The 26,647-nt window shown below is 47.5% G+C and overlaps 2 protein-coding genes and 1 long non-coding RNA gene across 27 annotated transcripts in view; 1 reads left to right on the forward strand and 2 right to left on the reverse strand.

Moving 5' to 3' along the window:
* Window positions 1-1,453, reverse strand: part of PAIP2B (poly(A) binding protein interacting protein 2B) — a 35,521-nt gene extending 34,068 nt beyond the window's left edge. The window contains exon 1 of one of the 2 annotated variants that reach the window (XM_083757198.1): window positions 1,198-1,453. The gene's annotated coding sequence lies outside the window, so the exon portion shown is untranslated. Of the gene's footprint in view, window positions 1-1,017 lie in introns of both variants that reach the window. The other variant, XM_083757197.1, reaches the window with a different exon arrangement.
* The window catches only part of LOC310853040, a 484,331-nt gene that overhangs the window by 42,732 nt on the left and 414,952 nt on the right, over window positions 1-26,647 (reverse strand). The window lies entirely within an intron of this gene.
* LOC310852984 (uncharacterized protein) overlaps window positions 5,058-26,647 on the forward strand; it is a 37,023-nt gene continuing 15,433 nt past the window's right edge. For 5 of the 24 annotated variants that reach the window (XM_083757063.1, XM_083757046.1, XM_083757052.1 and 2 more), the window contains exons 1-10: window positions 5,155-5,249; window positions 6,868-7,987; window positions 9,087-9,259; window positions 10,381-10,442; window positions 11,035-11,076; window positions 11,822-12,087; window positions 12,739-14,313; window positions 18,097-18,228; window positions 18,831-18,962; window positions 23,137-23,268. In XM_083757063.1, coding sequence (XP_083613189.1) covers window positions 7,042-7,987; window positions 9,087-9,259; window positions 10,381-10,442; window positions 11,035-11,076; window positions 11,822-12,087; window positions 12,739-14,313; window positions 18,097-18,228; window positions 18,831-18,962; window positions 23,137-23,268 — 3,460 coding nt within the window. In that variant the 5' untranslated portion in view covers window positions 5,155-5,249; window positions 6,868-7,041. Of the gene's footprint in view, window positions 5,431-6,867; window positions 7,988-9,086; window positions 9,260-10,380; window positions 10,443-11,034; window positions 11,077-11,821; window positions 12,088-12,738; window positions 14,314-18,096; window positions 18,258-18,778; window positions 18,963-23,136; window positions 23,269-23,394; window positions 23,696-26,647 lie in introns of those variants that run through there. The other 19 variants (XM_083757061.1, XM_083757067.1, XM_083757056.1 and 16 more) reach the window with 9 other exon arrangements.

Here is a 26,647-nt window from a genome sequence, read left to right on the forward strand (position 1 = left end):
GGAAACTCCTTCCCAGCCAGGCGCCAGCTTAAAGAAAGTTTTGCTGTGTTTATTGTTTGCAAGAAAAGTGGCTGGAGGGTTTTTTTTGGGGTGGGGTGGGGTATAGGACTACCTCCCAACTGCTTGTGCTTTCATATGCCCAAAGAGCTGCCATCACACACAAGAGGGCAATGGTGGGGGGAGAGATTCCCACCTTATCCTTATGGCTCGCATATTCCAAGATGGGAGGCTTGAGCTGAACCTCTGATGGGAAGTGCAAGCCCAGCAAGGGGAGCCCTGACCCAGAAGCCTGGCCAGCATCTGCTGGGGGGCGTCCAAGCCCTGGGTCCCCTCCATCCGGCAGAAGGAAGGGCCAGACCTGAACCGCCCCCTCCCCACGGACAGCATCCCTAGTGGGCAGAGCAGAGCAGCTCCCTGGGGCTTTCTCTGCATCCAAGCGCGTGGGCGAAGTAACGGTGGGGAGGGGGGGACGGCCGAAGCAGCGGGGCCCCCACTCGAATAAAACAATTGGGGGGGGGACACCTGTCCCGCATAATCGATCGCAAGACGCCGCGCGTGCGCACCATTTGAATGGCAATGCACGGCAACCTGGGGAGGGGGGCGCCCCTCAAGTATTTTATATGGGGGGGTCCTAAGGGGCCTTGGCTCCTAAGTCCTGAAGCCACAGCCGAGCCCTCCCCGGGTGGGCGAGGAGAGGCGCCCCCTCGCTTTCCCGAGATCCCAGCAGAGGACGGGGGGGGGGCTTTTGTCGGGGGGGCGGGTGAGGTGAAGATTGACAGGTCAGCTGGCCAACGGGCTGGGGGGGGCGGGTAATATCGACCCTCCGGGCCCAGGGGAGGAGGAGAAGAAAAGAAAGAGGCCCCCACTCAACCTCTGAAACGCGCCCCCCGGCCCTGAGTGCGCGTCCGTCCGAGGGGGGAGGGGACCCCTGGGATCCCCCGGGGCTGAGGAGGGTCTTCCTCGAAGGCCCGAGCCTGAGGGGGCGCCGCGCAGCCTCTCCCCTCCCTCCCGCCGTACCTGGCGTGGGCCCCGCAGGGCCGCTCTCCGCGCGCTGCCCGCCTGCCCCGGCCGCTTCCTCAGCCGCCGCCGCCTCCTCCGGCCCTCGCTTCTCCGCGCTCGCTCTTCTCCTCGCTCTCCCTCAGACACGCCGCGCGCGAGGCCTGCCCCCCGCCATTGGCCGCGCTGCCCGCCACTCACCTCCGCCCCGCCCACGCTCGGCGGCCCGCGACGGGGGAAGGGGACGGCCGCTCCGCCGAGCCGAGCTCCCATTGGCCGCTCTCCGCGACGTCGCGCCTTCCCCGCTTTCCTCTAGGCGCCCATTGGCCAGCCGTCCCCGTCCATCTCTCTTGGAGCGTTTCCCACCCGCCTACCCTCGCTTTGGCTCGCTTTCCGCTCAAAGGCGGCGAGGCCCCTGTCGAGCACTCGAGCGCTGATTGGCCGAGGGCTCTTTCTCGTAAGCCCGCCCTCCGTCCCCGCCCCTCGACTCCGAAAGGCGGCGGGCGGGTGGCGTCCCCCACGTGGGGAGGCAGCGCGCGACGGCGATTGGGCTCTCGGCCGATCCGAACCACGCGCGGCGCCGGCTTGGATTGGGTGAAGTGCCTGCCGCTCAAAGTTGCGACTCAGCCAACCCGGTAAGGCCTCTGCGGACTGAACCATGGACGCAGGGGGGTGGGGAGCGCAGAGAACAATGCCTTCTTCGTTTGCTGCGGCTGCATCCACTGGCTCCACTGGGGGGGGGGTCCTGTCTGCTGTGTTTATAAGTTTTTATTTAAAACGGGGCTGTGGTTGTTTTAACCCCACTCCTGAGCCAAACAAACACTCCATCCCTCTCCATCTTACCCATGTCACAAAAGGAAAAGGGAACAGGGAGGGCAGAGGAGAAGCAGGAGCAAACACTTTTGTGTTTTTCAGCTACAGAATAGCTGTAATGACCAACTGGAACAGGAAGATTTCAAGGGGAGAAAGAGCCAAAAGCCGCTCATCGTTCAGCAGTTTATTCATTTAGTTTTCATCCCATCCTTCCTCCCGGAAAGAGCTCTGGAGATGCACTCCAGTGGGGGGGGGGGGGATGACTGTGGCAGACGTTGTGAGCAGCTTTGAGGACCGTGGTGGAAAAACAGCATACAAACCTGCTAAAAATGCAATCTGTGTGAATTTTGCAGATCTGATTTTCCATACAGCAGCAAGAAAATGCAGGCAGCATAACTTAGGTTCCTCTAGGTTATTTTATTGAATCACAAAGATGGCTTGTTTAAGCCATGCGGTTGAAGCTTGGAGCATTCAGCTCAGACCTCCTGACTGGTAGCATTCACATGGTGGGAGAACAAAGAATTTGGTCACCCTTCTAAGGTGAGGGAATGTGACCTAGCCATACCTGGCAGGACTGCTTGCCCTATGGTCTTAATCCCTTCGTGCATTAGAGTTAAGCACATTGGTTATAGAAGGCAAATTTATCCCCCACCTCTGGAGGGCCAAAGGTTCCCCACATAGGAGTTGCACCATGGTTGGATGACTTTAATGTGCTGCAAACTTTCTGAGGTGTGTTCAAAAACTTCAGCTGGAGAATGGTGAGCTGCAAGGGATGTTGGTCTCGGCTGCTGTATTTTTCAGGGACCAAAGTGCTGGCCATAAATGGTCCAAGGCTGGGATACCTAAAACACCCATTTCCCAAGAATCCCACTAGTATTGGAGACTTGATTGCTGGAAGCCCACCATAGGGTTTTGCCATGCCCTGTCTCAGGAGACCTGCCTAGCTTCCCTCCTCCCCAACATGCTTCTATTGGCAGAAATATGCCTGCACTCCCACTGTCCCCATTTGGCTCCCCTTTGTCTACTCCTTGTTTGCTGACTTAGCTGGAATCTACACACACATATATATAAAGCTGTGAAATTGCTTTAAAAAAAAAAAAGAAAAATACATTGAAAAAATACATTGAATTTGCTATAGCTCACTTTTGCCATCTAGTGTCATATTTTTATGTTGCACTGTAAAGGTACCCCTGACCGTTAGGTCCAGTCTGGGGTTGCGCACTCATCTTGCTCTGTTGGCCGAGGGAGCTGGCGTTTGTCTGCAGACAGTTTATGGGTCATGTGGCCAGCAGGACTAAGCCGCTTCTGGCAAACCAGAGCAGCGGAGTGGTACCTATTTATCTACTTGCACTTTGAAATGCTTTCAAACTGCTGGGTGGGCAGGAGCTGGGACCAAGCAACAGGAGCTCATCCTGATCTGCAAGCCCTAGGCTCTGTGGTTTAGACCACAGCGCCACCTGCGTCCCATGTTGCACTTTACAACACACTTAAAACGTTTCATTTGCAGCTACATAGCTGAGTCCCGTGTTGGTTTATTTACAGGCATTTAGAGCTCACCCTTAGCATGTGGTTCCTGGGCAGGTTACATTTGTTGTTGTTGAGTCGTTTAGTCGTGTCCGACTCTTCGTGACCCCATGGACCAGAGCACGCCGGGCACTCCTGTCTTCCACTGCCTCCCGCAGTTTGTTACATATAGCTCAATGTTACATATAGCTCAAGGTTACATATAAAGGTAAAGGTAAAGGTACCCCTGCCCGTACGGGCCAGTCTTGCCAGACTCTGGGGTTGTGCGCCCATCTCACTTAAGAGGCCAGGGGCCAGCGCTGTCCGGAGACACTTCCGGGTCACGTGGCCAGCGTGACATCGCTGCTCTGGCGAGCCAGAGCCGCACACGGAAACGCCGTTTACCTTCCCGCTGGTAAGCGGTCCCTATTTATCTACTTGCACCCGGAGGTGCTTTCGAACTGCTAGGTTGGCAGGCGCTGGGACCGAGCAGCGGGAGCGCACCCCGCCGCAGGGATTCGAACCGCCGACCTTTCGATCGGCAAGTCCTAGGTGCTGAGGCTTTAACCCACAGCGCCACCATATAGCTCAATGCAAATTCTGTAATGTGTAAATGTCATGAATCGTAATTCCTAAACCACTAGGCCATAAATTAAAGTGAATCAACAAACAGATATAGGAAACAATGTGGTGGTTGCTGGATTTTATTTATAGGATTTCTTACCCTAAGATCTTTCTTCACCACAAGCTCTCCAGACAGGTACCAACAACATAATCAGCCAAACAAGTAAAGCAGTTCCAAAGAAAGTCATTAAACAAAAACAAACTTGTTGTGTAATGACTTTTGTTAAGTTGTGGGTTGCAGGGTGAAACCTCACTACATAACAACTTTGGTGGTTTTTTTGGATCATGTTGTAAGGCACGAGTGCCTGATACTGGGAAAGTAAAATGGATTGTAAATCTTGTTAATTAATTAAGAGGGGGCCTTCTTGCTGGCTACTCCCAGACTTTGCAACTTCCTGCCCAAAGAGGTTAGACAGGCAGGTTAAGAACTTTTTGTTCCAACAAGCTTTTGGGAACTGACTGCTTTTAATGAAAGGGCTGAGGCCATGCTATTTCTACTGTAATCTGTGGCAACCCAGTCAGATGGGTGGGGTACAAGTAAACACGGTAAAACATAAAACATTAAAAGCTTCCCTAAACAGGGCTGCCTTCAGATGTCTTCTAAAAGTCAGGTACGTAGTTGTTTATTTCCTTGACATCTGGTGGGAGGGCGTTCCACAGGGCGGGAGTCACCACCGAGAAGGCCCTCTGCCTGGTTCCTTGAACTTGGCTTCTCGCAGGGAGGGAACCACCAGAAGGCCCTCGGAGCTGGACCTCAGTGTCCGAGCTGAACTACGGGGGTGGAGACGCTCCTTCAGGTATTTTTTTCAACAAAAACGCTGGTGTGGTAGCTTGGGCTGAGGGGCAGTGGCTGGCCGAGTGCGGCGGGATTCGAACCCAGGTCTCTTCCAGGTCCCAAACCCACTAACCCTCGAATACCCCATGGCCGCCAACAGCCTCTCGTACAAAGAGCCCTGCCGAATCAAGCGGCCGCCCCGACCCCTTTCTGGCAGACGCCGCCATCCGGCTCCCGGGGGTAGACTGCCTCTGCCTATGGAGGCTCCACCAGTTCGGAGCAGGGGCGGGGGCACCGAGAGCGCACGCGCAGGAAGGAGACGCGGAGCGCGCATGCGCCCTTCTCCAGATGTGCCTGAGAGAGAGAGAGAGACCGAGCGAGCGCGCGTGCTTTTGTTTGGCCCCGCCTCCTCTGCCCACTAGCCAATCCGCAGCCAGGGGCCTGCCGCGCACGCGCAGTACACCCCTCTCCGCGCCTGCGCGTGGCGCTCCGAGGGCGGTTGAGGCGGCGGCGGCGGCGGAAAGAGGCCTCGGCTGAGGTAAGCGGCGCAAGATGGCGGCCGAGGATGAGGACGGCCGGGGAGGGAGGGTCCGCGCCTGAAGAGGCCTCGTTCTCCTTCCCCCGCTCGCCGCCTCGGCGGGAGAACTCTTCGTCCTCTGTCTGCGGGGCTTCTAGTCCTCAGGGAGGGAAAGAGCGGGCCCTGATTGGCTGCCCCCCGGGTAGGCCTTTCCAGTTGCCAGGCAGAAGCCGGAATGGAGGCTCCCCTGGGGGGAGGAGAGGGGTGTACCTGGTGTAAAAATAATAATAATAATATGCATTTATTTATGCCCCGCCCATCTGGCTGGGTTTCTCCAGCCACTAGGGGCGGCTTCTAACAAAATATTAAAATGCTGTACAATAATTAATCAAATATTAAGAGCTTACCTAAACAGGGCTGCCTTGTTGTTATTGTTATTTATTGTTTTGTTGTTACTACTACTAAGGGCCTGTAAGACAGAGTTGTTCCGCCTGGCCTTTGGCTTGGAGCCAATTTGATTCCCTCCCTCTCTCTCTCTTTTTCCCCCCTTTCTTTTCCTTCTCCTCCTGCGATGAGGCTACATTTTAATATTTTAATGTTCCATTATTTTAATGTATTTTATTTTTGTTTTTAAGTTGTAACCATTCATCTTGTTTTTATTATTGCTTGTAAGCCGCTCTGAGCCCGGCCTTGGCTGGGGAGGGCGGGGTTTAAATAAAAAAATATTATTATTATTATTATTATTATTATTATTATTATTATTATTACTACTACTACTACTACAGACCCTCCAAGTGTCCCTGTTTTCCAGAAGCCATCCCAGTTTCTGATATGATCCCGGAATGTCCCATTTCCCCTTAGGATGTCCCTGTTTTCATGGGAGAAATGTTGGAGGGTATGGAGTTATCTGACCCCAGAGCTGTCGGAAAGCAATCCTGTAGAGGGAAGTTAATGATTTATTATTATATTTTCTATATGTTGGAAGCTGCCTAGAGTGGCTGGGGAAACGCAGTCAGATGGGTGGGGTATAAAGAGTAAAATTATCATTACGGGATAGGACATCCCTATTTTCATTAGGGAAAGGTTGGAGGGCATGTTTCTGCCTTGGTCTGACCACGCTTGGAGTCCTGTGTTCAGTTCTGGGCACCACAATTTAAGAATGTGATCAACAAGTTGGATTGTGTGCAGAAAAGAGCAACCCAGATGACCAAGGGTCTGGAAACCAATTCTGAGAAGGGAGCTGGATATGTTCAGTCTGGAGAAGAGGAGACTGGTGAGATAGTTGCAATCAAAATTATTCAACCCCCCAAGGCAAATTGGGCTTATTATCAAAATTTGCAGACTTTCAGTTGTTTGCCATGAGCAAATTTGCTTGCCTCTTCCTTAGCATGGTGTTCTTCTAGGGGAGCCTCATTGTCCACAACAGCAGAGGAGTTATCATTCTGGCCTCAGAACCCAATAGTAAAATGCCCAAATGCCTCACCCCTCACCCTCTACCTCTCTCAATTTCTCTCGGTCAGCCACCCTGGCCTCAAGGACAGCAGGCCAACAGTCATGCATGTGACGCACAGTGCAGTACACTGGAAAGCCTCCGCACACCTCCTTCCTTTCTGATTACATTTTGTGTTTTTACTTTCAGCTTGGTGGTGGTGTCTGCTGTGAATTGCTGCAGATTTGGCATTTCCCTCTGTTGTGTCCTCCTCTGCAGCTTGTTCAGTTTAAGACCAAGTGATCTCAGTAGTTGAACCCTGTTGCTTCTGACCATTCTGCCACACTTCATCCTTCCTTAAATTGGTCATAGGTGTAATTAGCCATGGTCAAGTCTAAAAAAAAGAAAAACCAACAGAAGGGGGGGAATTTCCGGGGTTACAGGTGGGGACCTAGAGGAAATATGCCCCCATGGATGAGAGGTCCTTGCCGAGGTGGCATGTGGGGACCCAGAGGAAATATGCCCCCATGGATGGGAGGTCCTTGTCCAGATGACACGTGGGGGCCCGGAGGAGATATGCCCCCATGGATGGGAGGTCCTTGTCCAGATGACACATGGGGACCCGAAGGAGATATGCCCCCGTGGATGGGAGGTCCTTGTCCAGATGACACATGGGGACCCGAAGGAGATATGCCCCCGTGGATGGGAGGTCCTTGTCCAGATGACACGTGGGGACCCGGAGGAGATATGCCCCCGTGGATGGGAGGTCCTTGTCCAGATGACACGTGGGGACCCGGAGGAGATATGACCTCATGGACTGGAGATCCTTGTCCAGATGACACATGGCAACCCAGAAAGAAACGCAGAAAATATACGCAGCCAAATATGAGCGGCCCCTGTCCTAATATGTGTGATCCTAAAGAGAGCATGTCTTCTTCTAATGCACCTGACCAAAGGCAGTGTAGGACTTTTGGAGGGCCAGGAAAGTCGTCTTCTGGGATGGAAGGATGTGGCACTAACAGTCAGGAGAATGATCCATTGCTACCTGGTAATTGTAGCTCAGATCAGCCCACTTCAGAAAATGCTGCAGATACTCAGAGGCATTACACAGAAGAGAGTGCTGCAAGAATTCTCTCAAACTTTGGCTTATCTGCTAAAGATTTGGAGGAATTTGGCCACTATTCAGATGATCAGCTGAAGCCTGAAAACATGGCTATGATTCTGAGGGACATCGTTGAGCGCAAGAAGGCTCGTCAGTTGCCCACTTTATCTCAGGGCAAAGAAGAGGAAACCTCTGGCGGACATGGTGGATCTGATTCCCTGGTGAAAAGTAAGTCTAGTTATGAATATGGCAGTAAGTGTGTAGAAACCAGGCTAACCAGTAATCCCATGAAGACTTCAGGGTTAAACTATGGCATTTTCTACCACATGATGCAGTGACAGCCACCAATGTGGATGACTTCAAAAGTGGATTAGACAAATTCAGAGAGTAAGGCTTGTTATGATGGTTGCTTGTTATGATGAGGGATGCAACCTCCAGGATTGGAGGATGGGCACAGCTGTATACTAGTTGCTGGGGAACAGAAGCGGGCAGTGCGGCTGAGCTCTGCTCTTGCTTGTGATCTCTGCAGTACTGGCTGCTGGGCTAGATAGGCTGCTGGCCTGATCAGGTACCTGGGCTCTTTTTAAGCTCTTACAAACACTGGTGGAGAAGAAAGACAACAGTTGGGGTTCCAGGAAAGCACCGTAGATATCGTGCCCTCTCACACACCCATAAGCAAGGAGGTTTTTTGGGGAGGGGGTGTTTTTTGTTGTTACAGTTATTTATATCCTGTCTTTCAGGATCAAAATCCTTCCAATGCGGTTTACAGGTAACATGAACCTACATTTTTTCAAAAAAAGATACCATAGTATAGAATCCCATCGGTACCCTGCCTACTGGGCAATGACTGGCAGAATTATTTATTAGCTTATTTATTTATTTCATTTATATCCTACCTTTTTATCCAGGGACCTTGAGGGGGCGTACATGGCTCTCCCTCTTCTCTTTTTGTCCTCACAACTGCTCTGTGTGATAGGTTAGGTCGAGAGGCAGTGACTGGCCCAAGGTCACTTTGCAGGCATTGTGGCCGAGTGGAGATTTGAACCCTGGTCTCCCAGGTCTGCTTCCTACACTAACCACTACACCACTGTGGATCTTCAGAATGGCCCTGGAGGATGGGAGGGGTTCAGCTTTATCAGACCCTGATGCATTATTTGCTTACTGTCCCCTGTGCAGAGTAGTTGATGGGAAATGATCTTTTTGGGGGGCAGGAAGGAGATATCCAGTAGGAGCAAGCTCCAAGGGGGCCTTTGCCATTGGCATCATCTCTCCTGGAATTTCGTTGGCATCCGTTTGTGTTGCATAACAGAATCATGCCTTCCTTCAGCAGGACCTGGTGTACCGTCAGCAGCTCAACCCGCAACAACACCTGCGGCTTCGTTGATGCCTCCGTCTTCAGGATCTCCATCTCCATCAATGATGAACGATTATCATGCTGTGTCGCCAACAGTACTTCCACACCTGTGTTCTCTGTGTAAAATAGAATGTGCAGATATCACAGTGAGTTCTTTGTTTTTGCAGGAAAAAAGTGCACACGGTTGTATTGAGCCCAGGATGAGTGCATTTTCCACTCTGGCTTTCAAGCAGATCTTACGCTATGATACGCTATGAGGTGTTGATGTTATCCTGGTGAAGTCAACATGGTGGCTTCCAAATGTTGTTGGACAGCATCACTGCAGCATATCTCCCCTCCCCTAATCCCCAAGGAGACATCTCTGCCACCTCAGAGCATCATGAATCCCCACAGCCAGAATGCCCATTTGACATTGGTGGGATTCAAACCTGACACCATGTCTGGAGACTCTGTCTTATCTGACTTTGAGCTGCTGTTGTCTATTTGAATATTAAATGCATTGCACAGTATTGAACATTGTCCAGTGTTAAACTCATACACACGACTGAAGGTCAAGTGAGTGTTTTTCTACTCTGCTGTAGAAACTCAGATATGTAAGCTAGGTTACAAATGGCTCCTTAAACCAAGGTGTCACTTGCCAAATTGGAATGTCTTGTTGCCATTTGGGGCCAGATGGCTCTAAAGTCTTATTTTTCAAATGATGGACTGACTGTGATTGATTCTCAGTTAAACATCCGGCTAGTTAAGAGACAACCTGGAGCCAGGTTAAGAACTTTGACTATCATGATCCCAGGATCCCCAGGCATGCACCTCCAGGTTGTGGAGATGTCAGGCGCCATCCTGGCACCCAGGCATCTCCACTTGGTTGTAAGTGTCTGATAGACAGGTGCAAAATGTGCTTGGCCCCTGGCTAGTTTTGAGCACTGCCACGGACTCTCATGACCTTAAATGACGAGATTATTCAGTTTTATAGACAGAAGCTCCATCAATGGGTATTGGGCATATCACTAAGTGGAACTTAGTGTTTTATTTTTATAAAAAATGTATATACCACTATGTGTTTTTTTTAAAAAAATTAGTTGCTCCTGGGAGAAGCAGCAGTAGCAGCAGCAGCAGCAGAGGAGGGCCCTTCTGTGGGTTTCTCAGAAGCATTTGGCTGACTGCCCCAGTCGATAGGATGCTGGACTAGGTGATGCTTTGTTCTCATCCAACAGCCAGGCTTTTTTGTGTTCTCATGCTGATTTCTCCCCTCCCTCCCTCCCTGTAGGGCTGGAATCTGCACGTGCGCACTGCTGCACACTCCGAGAAATGTGATGAGCTACGCCAAAAGTAAGGCCTTTCATTTTAATTTATTGGGAATAGATTGAGGATTTGAAATGGTTTGGAAATGACTTCCTGGATAGCACATGGCTTTGCTAAAAGCAGCAGAGCCATTGCTTACATGCCTTGCCACAAACCTCAGCCAAGGAAGTTGTGGGAGCTCACCTTTGAAGGAACGGTGCCTGCTCTAGGTTGTGTTTTGCCTGAATTTGTATAAGTGGTCTGTAGGCCGATTATGGAGCTGAACCAGGGAAGAAGGCAGAAGCTCAGAGGCGCCTCATCTTGCGTTCTGTGGCTTTTAGATGCCTGTGGAGCATGAGCAGAGTTTTATGAGGGGTGGCTTCAGGACAAACCAGTTCTTGGAGGAGCTGGGAATCTCATTCCAGGGCGCTTTTGGAAATCTGGGTCCAAGAGTCAGGGAATCCTCATGGAATCACCTTTAAACTTCCCCAGAAGATCAGTAGTAAGAGATCTATCATTTGGACAAAAGGGAGAGAAGTACTTGACAGTTTTAGAAACTTGCCTGAATGATAATGGAATGGAGTACATGTACTTTGTCAAAGGAATAACACAGCTGTTTTGCTGGCTTTTCTTGAAACAGGTATCCTGACTGGAATCCAGAAGAATGTTCTTCGTTACAGAGGTAACCTTTCAATCTCAACTTGAATACTCAGTAATGAGAATTAGGCTGCAGTAATCTCACTTCCCTGTTGTCCCCAATGGTGTGGGTTTTTGGAGACATTTTGAATGGGAAATTTGTATGAGGGCATTCTGCACTGGTACATTTTCTGATGCCCAAGAAAGTGACCTGTGATCTAATTCTGGTCCTTCATTGTATTTAGTAGAAAAAACTCAAAAATGTAAAACTGCCAAGTATCTGCAGTTAGCCCCCGTTCACTGCTTCCTAAGAACTATGTAACAAAAAACATTTCTGCATAAATAGTAACCAACCCCCCCGGACAATATTTTCCACCCCAGGTTACTGGTTGTCCCTGACCCGTAAATGTAGGAGCTGCTTAACTCAGACTGCAGGCCCTCGTGGCTTCGTTCTAAGGCTCTAGGGGCCACCTGGCTGAGCAGCTGTGGTTTGCGCTGCAGCTCAGCCATTAGCAGGCAGGTAGCCATTCCCAGTGCAGGTGGAAGCCATAATTTTTTGGTATGAAGCTGGGCATTCTGTTCCCATCATCTGAGTTCCTTTAGTTATTGGATGCTGCAGGCCCATCAGCCGTATTCTGTAGGCTTTTGATGCTTTTTAGCTTTAACCCTGAGTGTTCCTATTTCTAGTTGATTTCCGTTTGCAAAAAAAAAACATCTTGGCAGATCTGATTTCTCCTTTTACATTTGAAAAAGAGAAGTCATTCAAATCCTGTTTTTTCTGCCTTTTGCAGACATGAAAGCGACAAGAAGGAAAAACATATTCCAATGCCATGCTCTACCAGTTCTAACCCAAACACTTCACAGCACTCAATTCCTGGCCATGCCTCAAGTCAGACTCGGTCACGATCTAGGAGCCCTGGGCCCCACAGGAAACGGTCACGATCTAGGAGCCCCAGACATAGGTCCAGGTCTTCAGAGCGACCAAGCTCCCCCAGCTCGAGTTCTCAAACCTCTTCTAGCCAGAAGAGAGAACTGAGAAAATCAACTAGATCTCCAGGTAAGGTGGATGTTACAGATGCTTCATTAACTGGCCTTTGGTTTTTTGTAAGCAGGATTACGGTATGTGTGTGTTAATGGCAGGCGTGTTGCTGTGGCTTTGGCTCAGTGAATACTTTGTTCTGTTCTGGGGGTTTTTCTCCTGGCTTTGTCATTGTGTCAATATAATGCCTGCCAAGGAGACCAAGCTTGTTCCTATATAGGATTGTGTGAATGACTCTGCAACCCATTTCAAAAGGGGATGTAGGTTGATCTCAGCCTTTTCACTCCTCTGGAGTTTCCCCCACCCACTCTGTAGTTTTTACAGTTGCTTAGTACAATGACCTTCTTGCACTCATGCTATGCAGGGTAGAACTTGGTTGCAAATTCAGCAGTGACCGAGGATCAGGGGAGATATTCTGCTGCTTCCCTGCAGTATTGTTGCCAAAGGTTGTTGCAATAGAGTGTTGATGAACTACAGGGGGGGTGGTATTGGTTCCATTTTGCTCTTGTTTTTAATTTGTAACTTTTGGGTTTTAAATCTTGTATTTTTATGTTGTGAACTGCCCTGAGATGTATGGATGGAGGGCGGTATACTAATTTAATCAATACTACTGCTAATAATAATCATAATAATAATAATGAGCCGCTTGCTTTTTCTCCCCCTCTTTAGCGTCGTCTGCAGAAGCAGGAAGCTCCAGGAAACCTCCAGCCAAATCTGATGTGGCAGAACAACCACCCAAGAAGTCAGACCATCCACTGCAGACAAATCCCGACCACCAAGAGCCGCCCAAGAAGGAGGCAGCAACGCGGGAAAAAGGAGACCAGCAACCTACATCTAAATCTGATGTGGCAAAACAACCACCCAACAAGTCAGACCATCCACTGCAGGCAAATCCCGACCATCAGGAGCTGCCCAAGAAGGAGGCAGCAACGCGGGAAAAAGGAGACCAGCAACCTACATCTAAATCTGATGTGGCAAAACAACCACCCAACAAGTCGGCAAGTCCACTGCAGAAAAATCCCGACCATGAGGAGCTGCCCAAGAAGGAGACAGCAATGGAGGAACAAGCTGACCGGCAACCTCCAGCCAAATCTGATGTGGCAGAACAAACACCCAACAAGTCAGCCCGTCCACTGCAGACAAATCCCGACCATGAGGAGCTGCCCAAGAAGGAGACAGCAATGGAGGAACAAGCAGACCAGCAACCTCCAGCCAAATCTGATGTGGCAGAACTCGCACCCAAGTCAGACCATCCACCACAGACAAATCCCGGCCATCAGGAGCTGCCCAAGAATGAGGCAGCAACGCAGGAACAAGGAGACCAGCAAAAGGAGACCAGGAAGAAGACCAGGACAAGGAAACGAGGAAAAAGGAGACCAGCAAAATCTAATGTGGCAAAACCTCCAGCCAAATCTGATGTGGCAGAACAACCACCCAACAAGTCAGACCTTCCACTGCAGACAAATCCCGACCATCAGGAGCTGCCCAAGATGGAGGCAGCAACGCAGGAACAAGGAGACCGGCAACCTCCAGCCAAATCTGATGTGGCAGAACAACCACCCAGCAAGTCAGACCATCCACTGCAGACAAATCCCGACCAACAGGAGCTGCCCATGATGGAGGCAGCAACGCAGGAACAAGGAGACCGGCAACCTCCTGCCAAATCTGATGTGACAGAACTCCCACCCAAGTCAGACCATCCACTGCAGACAAATCCCGACCATCAGGAGCCGCCCAAGAAGGAGGCAGCAACGCAGGAGCAGGGTGACCAGCAACCTCCATCCAATTCTGATGTGGCAGAACAACCACCCAACAAGTCAGACCATCCACCACAGACAAATCCTGGCCATCAGGAGCTTCCCAAGATGCAGTCAGCAACGCAGGAACAAGGAGACCACCAACGTGAAGATCAGTTGCGCTTGTCGTTGACGCCTCTTGTAGAACAAAGTGTCATGCAGGCCCTGTCGCAGCTGCAGCCAGGAGGCGCAGTGGGTGCTGGACTCACCCAAGGAACAAGCTTGCCCCCTGTTGTACAGATCGATCCAGCATCCCTTGTCTCCATGATGCAGCTGGTTGCAACACAGGTGGTGCAAGCTGCCTTAGCCTCCAAGGAGGCCTCAAGTGTGCGGGAAAGCCCAAGTGTGGCTGGCCCAAGCCCCCAGTTAAGTATCCCTACAGGAAGCGAAGAAAAGAAGCAGGAGAGCAGTCAGGAAGAGGTGCCAGGAGTCGTTCCTCCTTGCTCAGGTGAGGAGTTGTCGGGAAGGAGTCTGAGGGTGGGACTGGCTGTAGAAGGAGGTTGTTCTGTGTTGGAGATATCCGTCAAGACTTGTATTGGTGATATAATACACAATCCCTGCTCAAGTTCAGGACTGCTTTGAGATCCCGCCGGCTTCTCTGGTAGTGGTGAACACACCTGTGCTGTTGCTTCTAGGGTGCAGGGATCTTGTATGCAATCTGTTGGGCTGGGAGACTGGTTCCTTTTGTGGCATACCAAATACACAATGGTATGTGATTTTACTGATTTATGGCTTCATTTCTCTCCTCCAGTGAGCTCAAGGTGGCATACATGGTTCTCCCCCTCCTCATTTCACCCCACAACAACCCTGAGAGCCAGTGTGGTGTAGTGGTTAAGAGCAGTGGACTCGTAATCTGGTGAACCGGGTTCGATTCTCTGCTCCTCCACATGCAGCTGCTGGGTGACCTTGGGCTAGTCACACTTCTCTGAAGTCTCTCAGCCTCACTCACTTCACAGAGTGTTTGTTGTGGGAGAGGAAGGGAAAGGAGAATGTTAGCCAGTTTGAGACTCTTCTTCTTCTTCAACATCACCCACTGAGTTTAAAGCTGAGTGGGGATTTGAAGTCGGGTCTCCCTGGCCCTAGTCCAGCACTCTCACCACTTCACTACGCTGGCTCTTGGGCCAGTGAGGAAAAATGCTAGTTAAGGCTTCAAGAGCTGTGCCAGGAGAGCTGGTGCATTGCTGGTTAGGTGTTCTCATTGCTGTGGATGGATCTCTTGTGATTCAAATACAGCTTGATGGAGAAGCAAGTGATTCTCAAGGAAACGGAAGTAATGAAGTCAGATCAGGGTTGTGTCAGAGCACATGTTGCTTATGTTGTGGTGTGAGGTTTTGCTGAACAGGAAGCTACATGTGTTCCAAGTATGGTAACTGAGTACGGAAAGGCTTGCGAGAATTTCTAATCCGTTAGTGCTCTTTAGCACATAGTTTGTGGATAGTATCAAATCTAGATATTTTGCTAAGGATCAGGGATGATGGGAGCTGGGAGTCCTGTATTGCAGGGGTTGGACTACAGGGCTCTTGGGGACTTCTCCAACTCTACAATTCTAGGATTCCATTCACAGCACCTGGATGGCACCAGGATCTTCTATTATTGACATAGTCCAACACTGCTTGGACATGAAGTGAGTCAGAGATTTGCTTGCAGGTCACCAGTCTGGGTGATTGAAGAGCAGGGGTAGGCAACCAAAGGCCCAGGGGCCAGTTGCAGCCCAATCGCCTTCTCAATCCAGCCCTCGGATGGTCTGGGAATCAGCGTGTTTTTACATGAGTAGAATGTGTCCTTTTATTTAAAATTCATATCGGGGTTATTTGTGGGGCATAGGAATTTGTTCATTCCCCCCCCCCTCAAAATATAGTCCGGCCCACCACATAGTCTGAGGGGCGGTGGGATGGCCCACTGCTGAAAAGGTTTGCTGACCCCTGTTGAAGAGGATTGTAAATGCACCAGAGATCAAGAGCCTCATGGCCTACCAACTGAGCTATATAGACTGCACACAAAGGGGTACGTGGTGGCATCACGTTGACTTTGTCTAGTTGCAGCCCCTGCACGTAAGGTTTTCTGGACACAGTTGTGTGCTGTGCAAGGAAGCGCATGCTGGCGTCCAGGAGAAACCCACCTTGGGCTGGGTCACAGGCGGCACGTCGTGTGGCTGGTTTAGGAGGTCATGCATGATTTGGGAGTGGCTGGTGCATCCAGATGTTATCCTCTTGCAGCTGGGCAAGAATAACTTGGGCACACAGAAAGGCATAGAGCTCAACTCTTGGCAATGTTGGATCCACCTGAGCTCAGTATTTTCGATACCATTATTCCTCAAACTTGACTTCCCAGCTGTTGTTGGACTACAACTCCCATCATACATAGCTAGCAGGACCAGTGATCCGGGATGGTGGGGGTTGTAGTCCAATGGCAGCTGGAATTCCAAGTTTGAGGAAAAAATGGTCTGCACGGACTGGTGGCTTCAGGCAGGGAGTCTCTCCCAGCCCTTTTTGGAGATGCTGGGAACTGAACCTGGGACCTTTTGGTGCTGGAAGCTGCATCATCCTGAGTCAGACCACTGGTCCATTTAGCATAATATTGCTTCATTGACTGGCAGAAGCTCTCCAGGGTTTCAGGCATGGAATGCCGTTAGCCCAACGGCCTCAGCCCTGTATACCTGAATGAGTGACTTCACCCCTGTTGCTCGGCCTGGACACTGAGGTCCAGCTCCGAGGGCCTTCTGGCAGTCCACTCATTGCTGGAAGTGAAGTTACAGGGAAACAGGGAGAGGGACTTCCCAGTAGTGGCGCCCGCCCTGTGGAACACCTTCCTGTCGCTTGTCAAAGAGATAGGAATTCTGAAGGCAGCCCTGTATCGGGAAGCTTTTAAAGTTTGACACTGTATTTTTGTTGAAGCTGCACTGAGTGGCTGGGGGAACCCAGTCAGATGGGCTGGGTAGAAGAAACAAATTGTTGTTTCGTTGTTTTTGTTTTAATTACTTATTTGTCCTTTTTTCTTGTGAGCCATCCTGAGATCACTTGTTAAAAGGCAGTACAGTGGTACCTCGGGTTAAGTACTTAATTCGTTCCGGAGGTCCATTCTTAACCTGAAACTGTTCTTAACCTGAAGACCACTTTAGCTAATGGGGCCTCCTGCTGCCGCCGCGATGCCAGAGCACGATTTCTGTTCTCATCTTGAAGCAACGTTCTTAACCCGAGGTACTATTTCTGGGTTAGCGGAGTCTGTAACCTGAAGAGCATGTAACCCGAGGTACCACTGTATATAAATCTAATATATTATTAGTAGTAGTAGTAGTAGAAGTAGTATTAGTGTTAGTATTATCATCATTATCTGGAGATGCTGCTGGGGATTGAACCTGGGAACTTCTGCACACAAAGCAGGTGATCTGCCACTCCATGGCATGGGACTTCAGGAGTGAGGCTGGTGGGTGAGACTTGGGGAAAACAGTGTCACAGGTCAAACTGAGGCCTGTGCTGGAACAGAATAAGCTTGTTGGCTGGAGATTTCCTATGTCAGCCATAAATGGAGCAGGGAATGGTGCAATGAATCCAGCAGGCTGCTGTGAAGCTCTGTATGCAACTGCTAAAGGGACTTGAATTCAGGTGGCACAGATTTTGGGACAGCAAGGGTTCCTTTCTGAAAGGAAAGGAGCAGATTTCTTGACACGGTGACCTAAGATATTTGGGCAGGGAGGGTGGCTGGCTGGCTAAGCTGGCCTCCCCTGATGATGCTCAATTGCAACTCCCATCATCCTCGCTTCTTAGCCTTGCTGGCCAGGGCTGTTGGGAGTTGAAGTCCAGCAACCTCTGGAGTGCCAGAAATTAGCTACCCAGGTTTAGGGCCACGGCTGTAATGTAGGAATTTTTGGAACAGCTAGGCACCTGCGTACAAACCCCTGACATAAAACTAAAATGTGAGAGAGGGCACTTGCTCTTCATGCAAAAGGCCTCGTTAATGCGTAATTATCCAGTTTGTTTGTGGGTCGGAGTAGGATCTGTGTATGCCCCCTCCTGCAGTTACTTGCATAGTAGAGGGATTGTGATGGCATCTTGAGAAGGGAGCAGGAGGCAAGGAAGCCAAGCTCAAAAGCAGCCCACCAAACAGCCTCAGGATTCTTCTTCCAAAGAGGGCCAGACATGAGGTCCGCTGGAGGCCACGGAGTGGGGAGCGAGTAAGAAACCTTCCAAATCTAGTAGAATGGCTACTAAACCACCTTTGCTTGATATTGCAGCATGCGTGGAAAGATCGGAGGCTTCAGGTAGTAAAGGGGACTTGTTCACCTCGACCTTGTTCACCGTGCCATGGCTTCAGAAGGAAGATGCAAGACCTCCGAAGCAGAATCTTCCAGCGGAGATATCTGCAGGTGAGAATCTGGCACCTACCTTCACAGTGGTGGGGCTGGCTGGCTTGGAGTTGGGTTTCACCACGGGGCTCCTGTTGTGGGGTTGAAGGGGTTACGCAAATTTGGCCATTGCCACAGCCAATTTAGGGGGAGGTACCAAAGGATGGGACAGAGCTGACTGAAGAGCTGACACACACACACACACACACACACACACACACAGAGAGAAACATTTTAAATCTATATTTACTTATAGTTGTTCTCTGTATTTAGAGAAGCAGAACAAATGAATAAAATCAGGGAATATGGATGAGAAGATAGAAAAAGATGTATAGAAATTTATGTATTACATTTGTATGCCACCCTTCCTTCAAAGATCAAGGGCAGCTCACAACATAAGAAATACAAAATGAGAATGCAAAATAGAAAAATGAGTCAACCTGGCCAGCAGGATTTTTGGCACCTGGTGGAGCGACATTGGAGAAACGGCCCAATTAAGGAAGAGTGCTGATGAAGTACATGGGCATAATATTGAGGGCTTATAATGAATTTGTGGATGGAGTATGGTGAGCCTTCCAAATCAAGAAGAATGGCTACTAAACCACCTTTGCTTGATATTGCAGCATCCGTGGAAAGATCAGAGGCTTCAGGTAGTAAAGGAGACTTAACTCCCTCCACCTTGTTCACCGTGCCATGGCTTCAGAAGGCAGATGCAAGACCTCCAAAGCAGAATCTTTCAGCGGAGATATCTGCAGGTGAGAATCTGGCACCTACCTTCACAGTGGTGGGGCTGGCTGGGTTTCACCACAGGGCTCCTGTTGTGGGGTTGAAGGAGTTATGCAAATTTGGCCATTGCCACAGCCAATTTAGGGGGAGGTACCAAAGGATTGGTCACGAAGAGTCGGACACGACTAAACAACAACAAAACCAAAGGATGGGGCAGAGCTGACTGGAGAGACGTTACTGGTGCAGCCAGGAGATGTGCGAGGAGAACTTTGTGCAGCCGCCCAGACCGACAGTCAATTGGGTGTAATCAGGTAAGAAGGTGGACGCAGTTATGAAATGTATCACATCCTATGAAAGGATGTGAAGGAAAGAGGCTTCGCCCTGCCAGGTCTGAAATTATATTATGAGGCAGCATGTCTTTGCTGGTTGAAAGAATGGATAAAATTAGAAAATAAGTTAGAAGGGTTTGATAACAGATTTGGATGGCACGGGTATCTAGGGTGTGGGAAGAAGAAAATTCATAAAGGTTTTGGGAAGCACATCTTCCGGAGTTCGTTAATAGAAATATGGGATAGGTATAAAAACCTATTAGAACCAAGAGTTCCACACTGGTTATCTCCATTAGAGGTTATGAGTGTAAAGAAAATTAACATGAGAGATAAATGGATTACATATGGTGAACTGATAATTAAAGAAGGAGGAAAATGGAAATTAAAACCATATGAACAAGTTAGAGAATATGTTTATGATTGGTTGCATTATTTTCAAGTTAATGAAATGTTTAAAAAAGATATTAAAGAAAGGGGTTATGATGAAAAAGACTCAAAAGTTTCGAACAGAAATAATAAATAATGAATGTAAAATTCTGTCAAAAATGTATAAGATATTGTTGGAATGGAATACAAAAGATGAAGAAGTTAAATCGGTAATGATACAATGGGCCAGAGATTTTGGTTATAATATACAATTTGATGATTGGGAGAAATTATGGAAGGAGAATTTAAAATTTACTGCATGTACGGCGTTAAAAGAAAATATTATGAAAATGTTTTATAGATGGTACATCACACCAGTAAAATTAGCGAAAATGTATAAGACAAGTAATAAGTGTTGGAAATGTAAGGAAAAAGAAGGAACGTTTTACCATTTGTGGTGGGATTGTAAGAAAGTGAAAAGTTTCTGGGAGATGATATATAATTAATTGAAAAAGATGTTAAAATATACATTTGTATAGAAACCAGAGGCTTTTCTTTTAGGGATTACAGGGAAGGAAATAAGAAGGAAAGACTTTAAACTTTTCCAATACACAGTTACAACAGCAAGAGTTTTATTGGCCCAGAAATGGAAACAAGAGGAAATACCGACAATAGAAGAATGGAGAATGAAATTGACAGACAAATTAACTGGGAAAATTAGATATCTTCAAGATATCTTCAATACCAAAAGTTCATCGAAGACTGGGGAAAATTTGCGGATTATCTGAAAAGTATATGTGATGTGCAAACAACGCTAGTGCTGTTTCAAGAAGCACTGTGAATTCTAAGATGTATTGTTAAAAAAAGAAATAGAAGTGGGAGGAAGACTAATGGCTAAAATATAAGGAATGCGTAATTGAGAGGGTAATATGGATGATTGGCAGAGAAGCTGAAGGAAGTCAAGTCCAAAAACTGATAATTTGTGAAAATTTTGATAAAATTGTATATTTGTGTTGAAAATTAATAAAAATTATTATATATAAAAAAGAGAATTTACTCTTGGAATGTCAATGTTTTAAACTCTCCACAAAAAAGGAGTCAGATTTATCATGTTTTGTCAAAGCAGAATTTGGATGTAATTTGTTTACATGAAACACACATCAAAAGACAACACAGAAAAATTCTTTTGAATAAGAAACTTGGTCCAGAATTCATTTCCTCAGATAAAGTTTAAAAAAGAGGAGTGGTGTTTTATGTTAAAGAAAAATGGAATCCAAAATTGATTTTAAAAGATGAGAAGGGAAGATACATAGCAATAGAAATTACTGCACAAGGCAAAAAACATCTATTGGGAATCTATGCACCTAATGATGGCAAAGTGGAATTTTTTAAGAATGTGGAAACAAAGCTTCTGGACTCCTTGGATTATATATTAATTCTAATGAGAGATCTGAATGAAGTTGCATCAACACTAATGGACAGGACTCAGAGACAAAAAATACTGAATGCTGGCAGACTACCTAAGACATTGTTTGACATAACAGATAAATTTGATTTGTCAGACATACGAAGAATTAGAAATCCAACTTAAAAGATTTCACATTCTATCCAGATGCAAATCAATAATTTTCGAGAATCAACTATTTATAGATATCCAGAGACTTGGTTCCCAGAGTAACAAAAATGGAAATTTGCCCCCAAACCTGTTCAGATCACTATGCAGTATTTATGGAAGTGAAATTGTTTTTACAGGGATCTTTCAGATGGAGGATGAATGATGATTTGTTGAGGAATGAGCAAATAATAAGGCCCAAAAGACTCTAAAAGACTATTTTGAGATGACTATGACTTTTGGAATGGAAAAAAGAGTCATTTGAGATGCAAGTAAAGCAGTAACGAGAGGATTCCTGATTCAACAAAATTCAATTAAGAGAAAGATACAAAATGAAAAGAAAGATAAAATTTTGGACCAATTAAAAGAAAGAGAAGAACCTTAGAAGTAATCCAACGAATTTGCAGATACAAAAGAAAATTAAAGCCTTACAGATCCAGTATTCACAGATTATAAACCAAGAAATAGAATGGAAATTAAGACTGATGAGACAAAGGAATTTTGAATCTGCATATAAATGTGAGAAACTCATAGCTTGGCAGTTAAAAAAAGACAGAAATAAAGTACTATTACAAATACTGTATCAGAAGGAAAGTCTGTGGAGACCCCTGTGGAGATAAGATGTTTCCAGAAGTATTACAAACAAATGTATAAAAATGGTAAAGAAGACAAGGTCAAAATAGAGCAGTTTATTAAAACTAATGGCTTGCAGAAGATTCCTAAAGGTAAAAGGATCCTACTAAATAGTTTAATTACACGGCAGGATGTCGAAAATGCAATAAATTCAATGCAACTTGGCAAAGCCTCAGGACCAGATGGATTGTCAGCAAAATACTATAAGACTATGAAAGATTGGCTTATTCAGTCATTGGTAGAAGTTTGCAATAAGGTAATACGAGGGGTCAAAGCACCCGAAACCTGGAAGGAAGCTTATATAACCCTTATTTGAAAACAAGATCAAGATAGAGCTAATGTCAAAAACTATAGGCAAAAACTATATGAAAGATAATATTAGGAATAGAGTTGATATTTTGGAAAAGTTAGAAACAAGAAAAAATTGTAAAGCAATGTTAATGTTTATTGATGCGGAGAAGGCCTTTGACAATGTGTCTTGGAGTTTTATGATACAAAATTTAGAAAGTATTGGGGTTGGACAGGAGTTTTAAAATGGTATTAATGTGGTTTATCATGAACAAAAAGGCGCAGCGAAGCCAGCAGGCTGCTGTGGAGATCTGTATGCAGCTGCTGTGGGGACTTGAATTCAGGTGGCACAGATTTTGGGACAGCAAGGGTTCTTTTCTGAAAGGAAAGGAGCAGATTTCTTGACTATCGGTGACCTAAGATATTTGGGCAGGGAGGGTGGCTGGCTGGCTAAGCTGGCCTCCCCTGATGATGCTCAATTGCAACTCCCATCATCCTCGCTTCTTAGCCTTGCTGGCCAGGGCTGTTGGGAGTTGAAGTCCAGCAACCTCTGGAGTGCCAGAAATTAGCTACCCAGGTTTAGGGCCACGGCTGTAATGTAGGAATTTTTGGAACAGCTAGGCACCTGCGTACAAACCCCTGACATAAAACTAAAATGTGAGAGAGGGCACTTGCTCTTCATGCAAAAGGCCTCGTTAATGCGTAATTATCCAGTTTGTTTGTGGGCTGGAGTAGGATCTGTGTATGCCCCCTCCTGCAGTTACTTGCATAGTAGAGGGATTGTGATGGCATCTTGAGAAGGGAGCAGGAGGCAAGGAAGCCAAGCTCAAAAGCAGCCCACCAAACAGCCTCAGGATTCTTCTTCCAAAGAGGGCCAGACATGAGGTCCGCTGGAGGCCACGGAGTGGGGAGCGAGTAAGAAACCTTCCAAATCTAGTAGAATGGCTACTAAACCACCTTTGCTTGATATTGCAGCATGCGTGGAAAGATCGGAGGCTTCAGGTAGTAAAGGGGACTTGTTCACCTCGACCTTGTTCACCGTGCCATGGCTTCAGAAGGAAGATGCAAGACCTCCGAAGCAGAATCTTCCAGCGGAGATATCTGCAGGTGAGAATCTGGCACCTACCTTCACAGTGGTGGGGCTGGCTGGCTTGGAGTTGGGTTTCACCACGGGGCTCCTGTTGTGGGGTTGAAGGGGTTACGCAAATTTGGCCATTGCCACAGCCAATTTAGGGGGAGGTACCAAAGGATGGGACAGAGCTGACTGAAGAGACATTACTGGTGCAGCCAGATGTGTGAGGAGAACTTTTTGCAGTCGCCCAGACCGACAGTCAATTGGGTGCAGTCAGGTAAGAAGGTGGATGCAGTTATGAAAGGTATTCCATACGGGGAGGCCTCGAGTTGGATATCCTTGATTGCCTGCCACCATTGAGCAAATATGAAAAGGGGAGTTTGTGGATGTGTTTGTCCTCTCTTGATTTATTTGTTCTTTATATTAAATGTATTCGTCACTTTCTTACCGAAATACCTAAAAGCAGATTGCGATACTTTTAAGCAAGCAAGCAAGCAAGCAAACGAAAACACACACACACAGAGAGAGATATTTTAAATATCTATATTTAATTATTGGTGGTCTCTATATTTAGGGAAGCAGAACAAATGAATAAAATCAGAGGGAATATGAATGAGAAGATAGAAAAAGTTTTATAGAAATTTATTTATTAAATTTGTATGCCACCCTTCATTCAAAGATCACCCCATAGTCACCTTTGAGTGGACTTAACTGTCCAGGGGTCCTTTACCTTTTTTTACTTTACCTTTAGGTGGGTTGGTAGATGGTTGACTGACTGAACCCAAAGAGTGCCCATTAATGGTTCCTTATCATCCTGGAAAAAAAGTGACAAGTGGGGTGCCACAGGGTTCTGTCCTGGGTCATTGTTGTTCAACGTCTTTATGTATGACTTGGATGATGGAATTATGGGGATGCTCATTGAATTGGCAGATGACACCAACCCTGGAGGAGGAGCTAATGCTGCAGAAGGCACAATTGGGATTCAAGATGACCTTAACAGATTGGAGAACTGGGTCCAAACTAACAAAATGAGTTTTGATACGGGCAACTGTCAGGTTCTGCACTTAGGCAGGAATAACCAACTTTACAAATATAAGACAGGAAATACTTGGCTTGCCAGTAAAACATGTGAAAAGGATCTAGGGGTCTTGGTGGTCCACAAGCTTAGCATAATTCAACAGTGTGCTGCAGCAGCAAAACTAGCTAATGCTATTCTAGGCTGCATCAAGAGAAGTCTAGTGTCCAGATACAGGGAATTAATAGTCATCTATTCTGCCTTGTTCAGACCATGCCTGGAATACTGTGTCCTGTTCTGGGCACCCCAGTTTAAGAAACATGATTGATAATCTGGAAAGTGTTCATAGAAAGGTGACCAAGATGATCAAAGGTCTAGAAGCCTAATGCTTATGAGGAACGGTTGAAGAAACTGGGTATTTTTAGCTTGGAAAAGAGGAGGCTGAGAGGAGATACGATACCCTTCTCTAAATACCTAAAGGGCTGCCACATGGAAGATGTAGCCAGCTTATTTACCCCCTCTCTGCAGGGTAGGGCCTGAACCAGTGGCTTCAAGTTAGAAGAAAGATTCTGACTCAACATCAGGAAGAACTTTCTGACAGGGCGAGCTGCTCCTTTGGGAGGTTGTAGACTCTCCTTCCTCGGAGGTTTTTAATCAGAGGTTGGATGGCCATCTGTCATGGATGCTTATCTGAAATTCCTGCATTGCAGGGTTGGACTAGTTGGCTTTGGGGGTCCCTTCCAACTCTACTTTTATATGATTCCATCAGTTTTCAATGTTCAGATTAGGGTAGGGGTGGTAACATATATGACCTATAGTTGGGCAACTTGAGGAGTACAACTTGCATATTAGGCGACAGGACTACTAGTTGGAATGTTAAGAGGTAAGATGTCTCCTTGTATTTACCGGTTCAGGCCAAAGTGCTTGCAAATGTTTCCTCTGACTTTAGGCTTAGGAAAATGGTGGGATGGGAGAAGGAATGTCCCTCCCAGCCATCATGGAGAAGCACTCTGTGTCTCCAAATGAGGCTGCATTATTCAGTGCGTAATCTATGGGAATCATTTCCGTAAGTGGCATTGTTTCTCTTGTTATTTTCTAGTAATAGGTTTGTTTTGTGGTTTTTATAAGGAAATCTGTTTTTAAGGGGATAGGTTCAAGGAGTGAGTCCTAGCCAATGGGGTTGGCTTGGGCAGGTTCTACGGGGGGAGGGGGGATTTATTGGGACACCCGATTTCCGTGATCATGGGCAGGAGGAGGAGTTATGCTAGGACCAGACCATGTCATTACCGAGGGGGCAGGTTTACTTGTTGTTTGGAGACTATCCCTGCCTCTGGGTCTGGTCCTGACCAGAAGGTTACAGGTATCAACAAGGGTGTCCCACATGACCTTCAGGTGCTGCTGTGCAATGCCAGGTCAATGATCCAGAAGACCACTGCCGTCCATGACTTGATCATGGATGGAGGACTTGAACTGGAATGTGTAACAGAGACTTGGTTGGACGAGCCATATGAGCCTGTTCTTGCTGGTGCTTGTCTGCCAGGCTTCCCTTATGCACAGTAACCCAGGTCCTGTTGGTGGGGAGAGGGGGTTGCAGTGATTTTTAGGAAGTCCTTTGTTTTCATTGGGCGTCCTTATTAGGAAGACCCACTTCTCTAAAGTTGGGCAATAGGGGCAGTACAGGATTGCTATTGGTGTACCAACCTCCCCGCTGCACCAAGGATTTCCTGCTCACACTGCTTCAGGTCATGTCGGATGTTTTCCTGAAGCCACCCATCTTGGTCCTGGGTGAGTTTAACATCCATGCCAACATGACCTTACACGGCACTGCTTGGGACTTTCTGGAAAGCATGGCCTTCATGGGGCTGTACCTGAATAAGTTTGGTCCAACTCATAGTGGCGGACATGCCTTAGATCTGGTGTTCACCTCTATGGATGTGGGTGATCTGACACTAAAAGTGAAACAAAAGAAGTGCTATGTCGGATCACTTCCTGTTGCAACTAGACTTCTCCGCTACCATCCCCTGCATAGGGAAGTGGGACCGATTAGAATGGTCTGCCACAGCCACTTAATGAATGGATCTACATAGTTTCCAGAGAGTGGTAGGGGATGTTTTATCCCATGTTGATGGCCTTTCAGCTGATTTACTGGTGGCTCGTTGGAATGCGGTGTTAACTAGGGTTGTTGACTTGTCTGGTTCCGAAGTGCTCACCCCGATTGCATGGAGCCTGGATGACCCCGTGGTTCTCCCCTGGGCTGAGGGCAATCAAACGATGGCTAGAGTGCCGGTGGCAGAAAACCCACTCTGAATCAGACTGAACATGGGTTGCAGCTCAATGTTGAGCCTACCAAGTTTTGATAACGATGGCAAAGAGGACCTTCTTCACTGCCTCTATTGCAT

This window comes from Podarcis gaigeae, assembly GCF_964106915.1.
Source record: "Podarcis gaigeae genome assembly, chromosome: 9".
NCBI classification, from domain to species: domain Eukaryota; kingdom Metazoa; phylum Chordata; class Lepidosauria; order Squamata; family Lacertidae; genus Podarcis; species Podarcis gaigeae.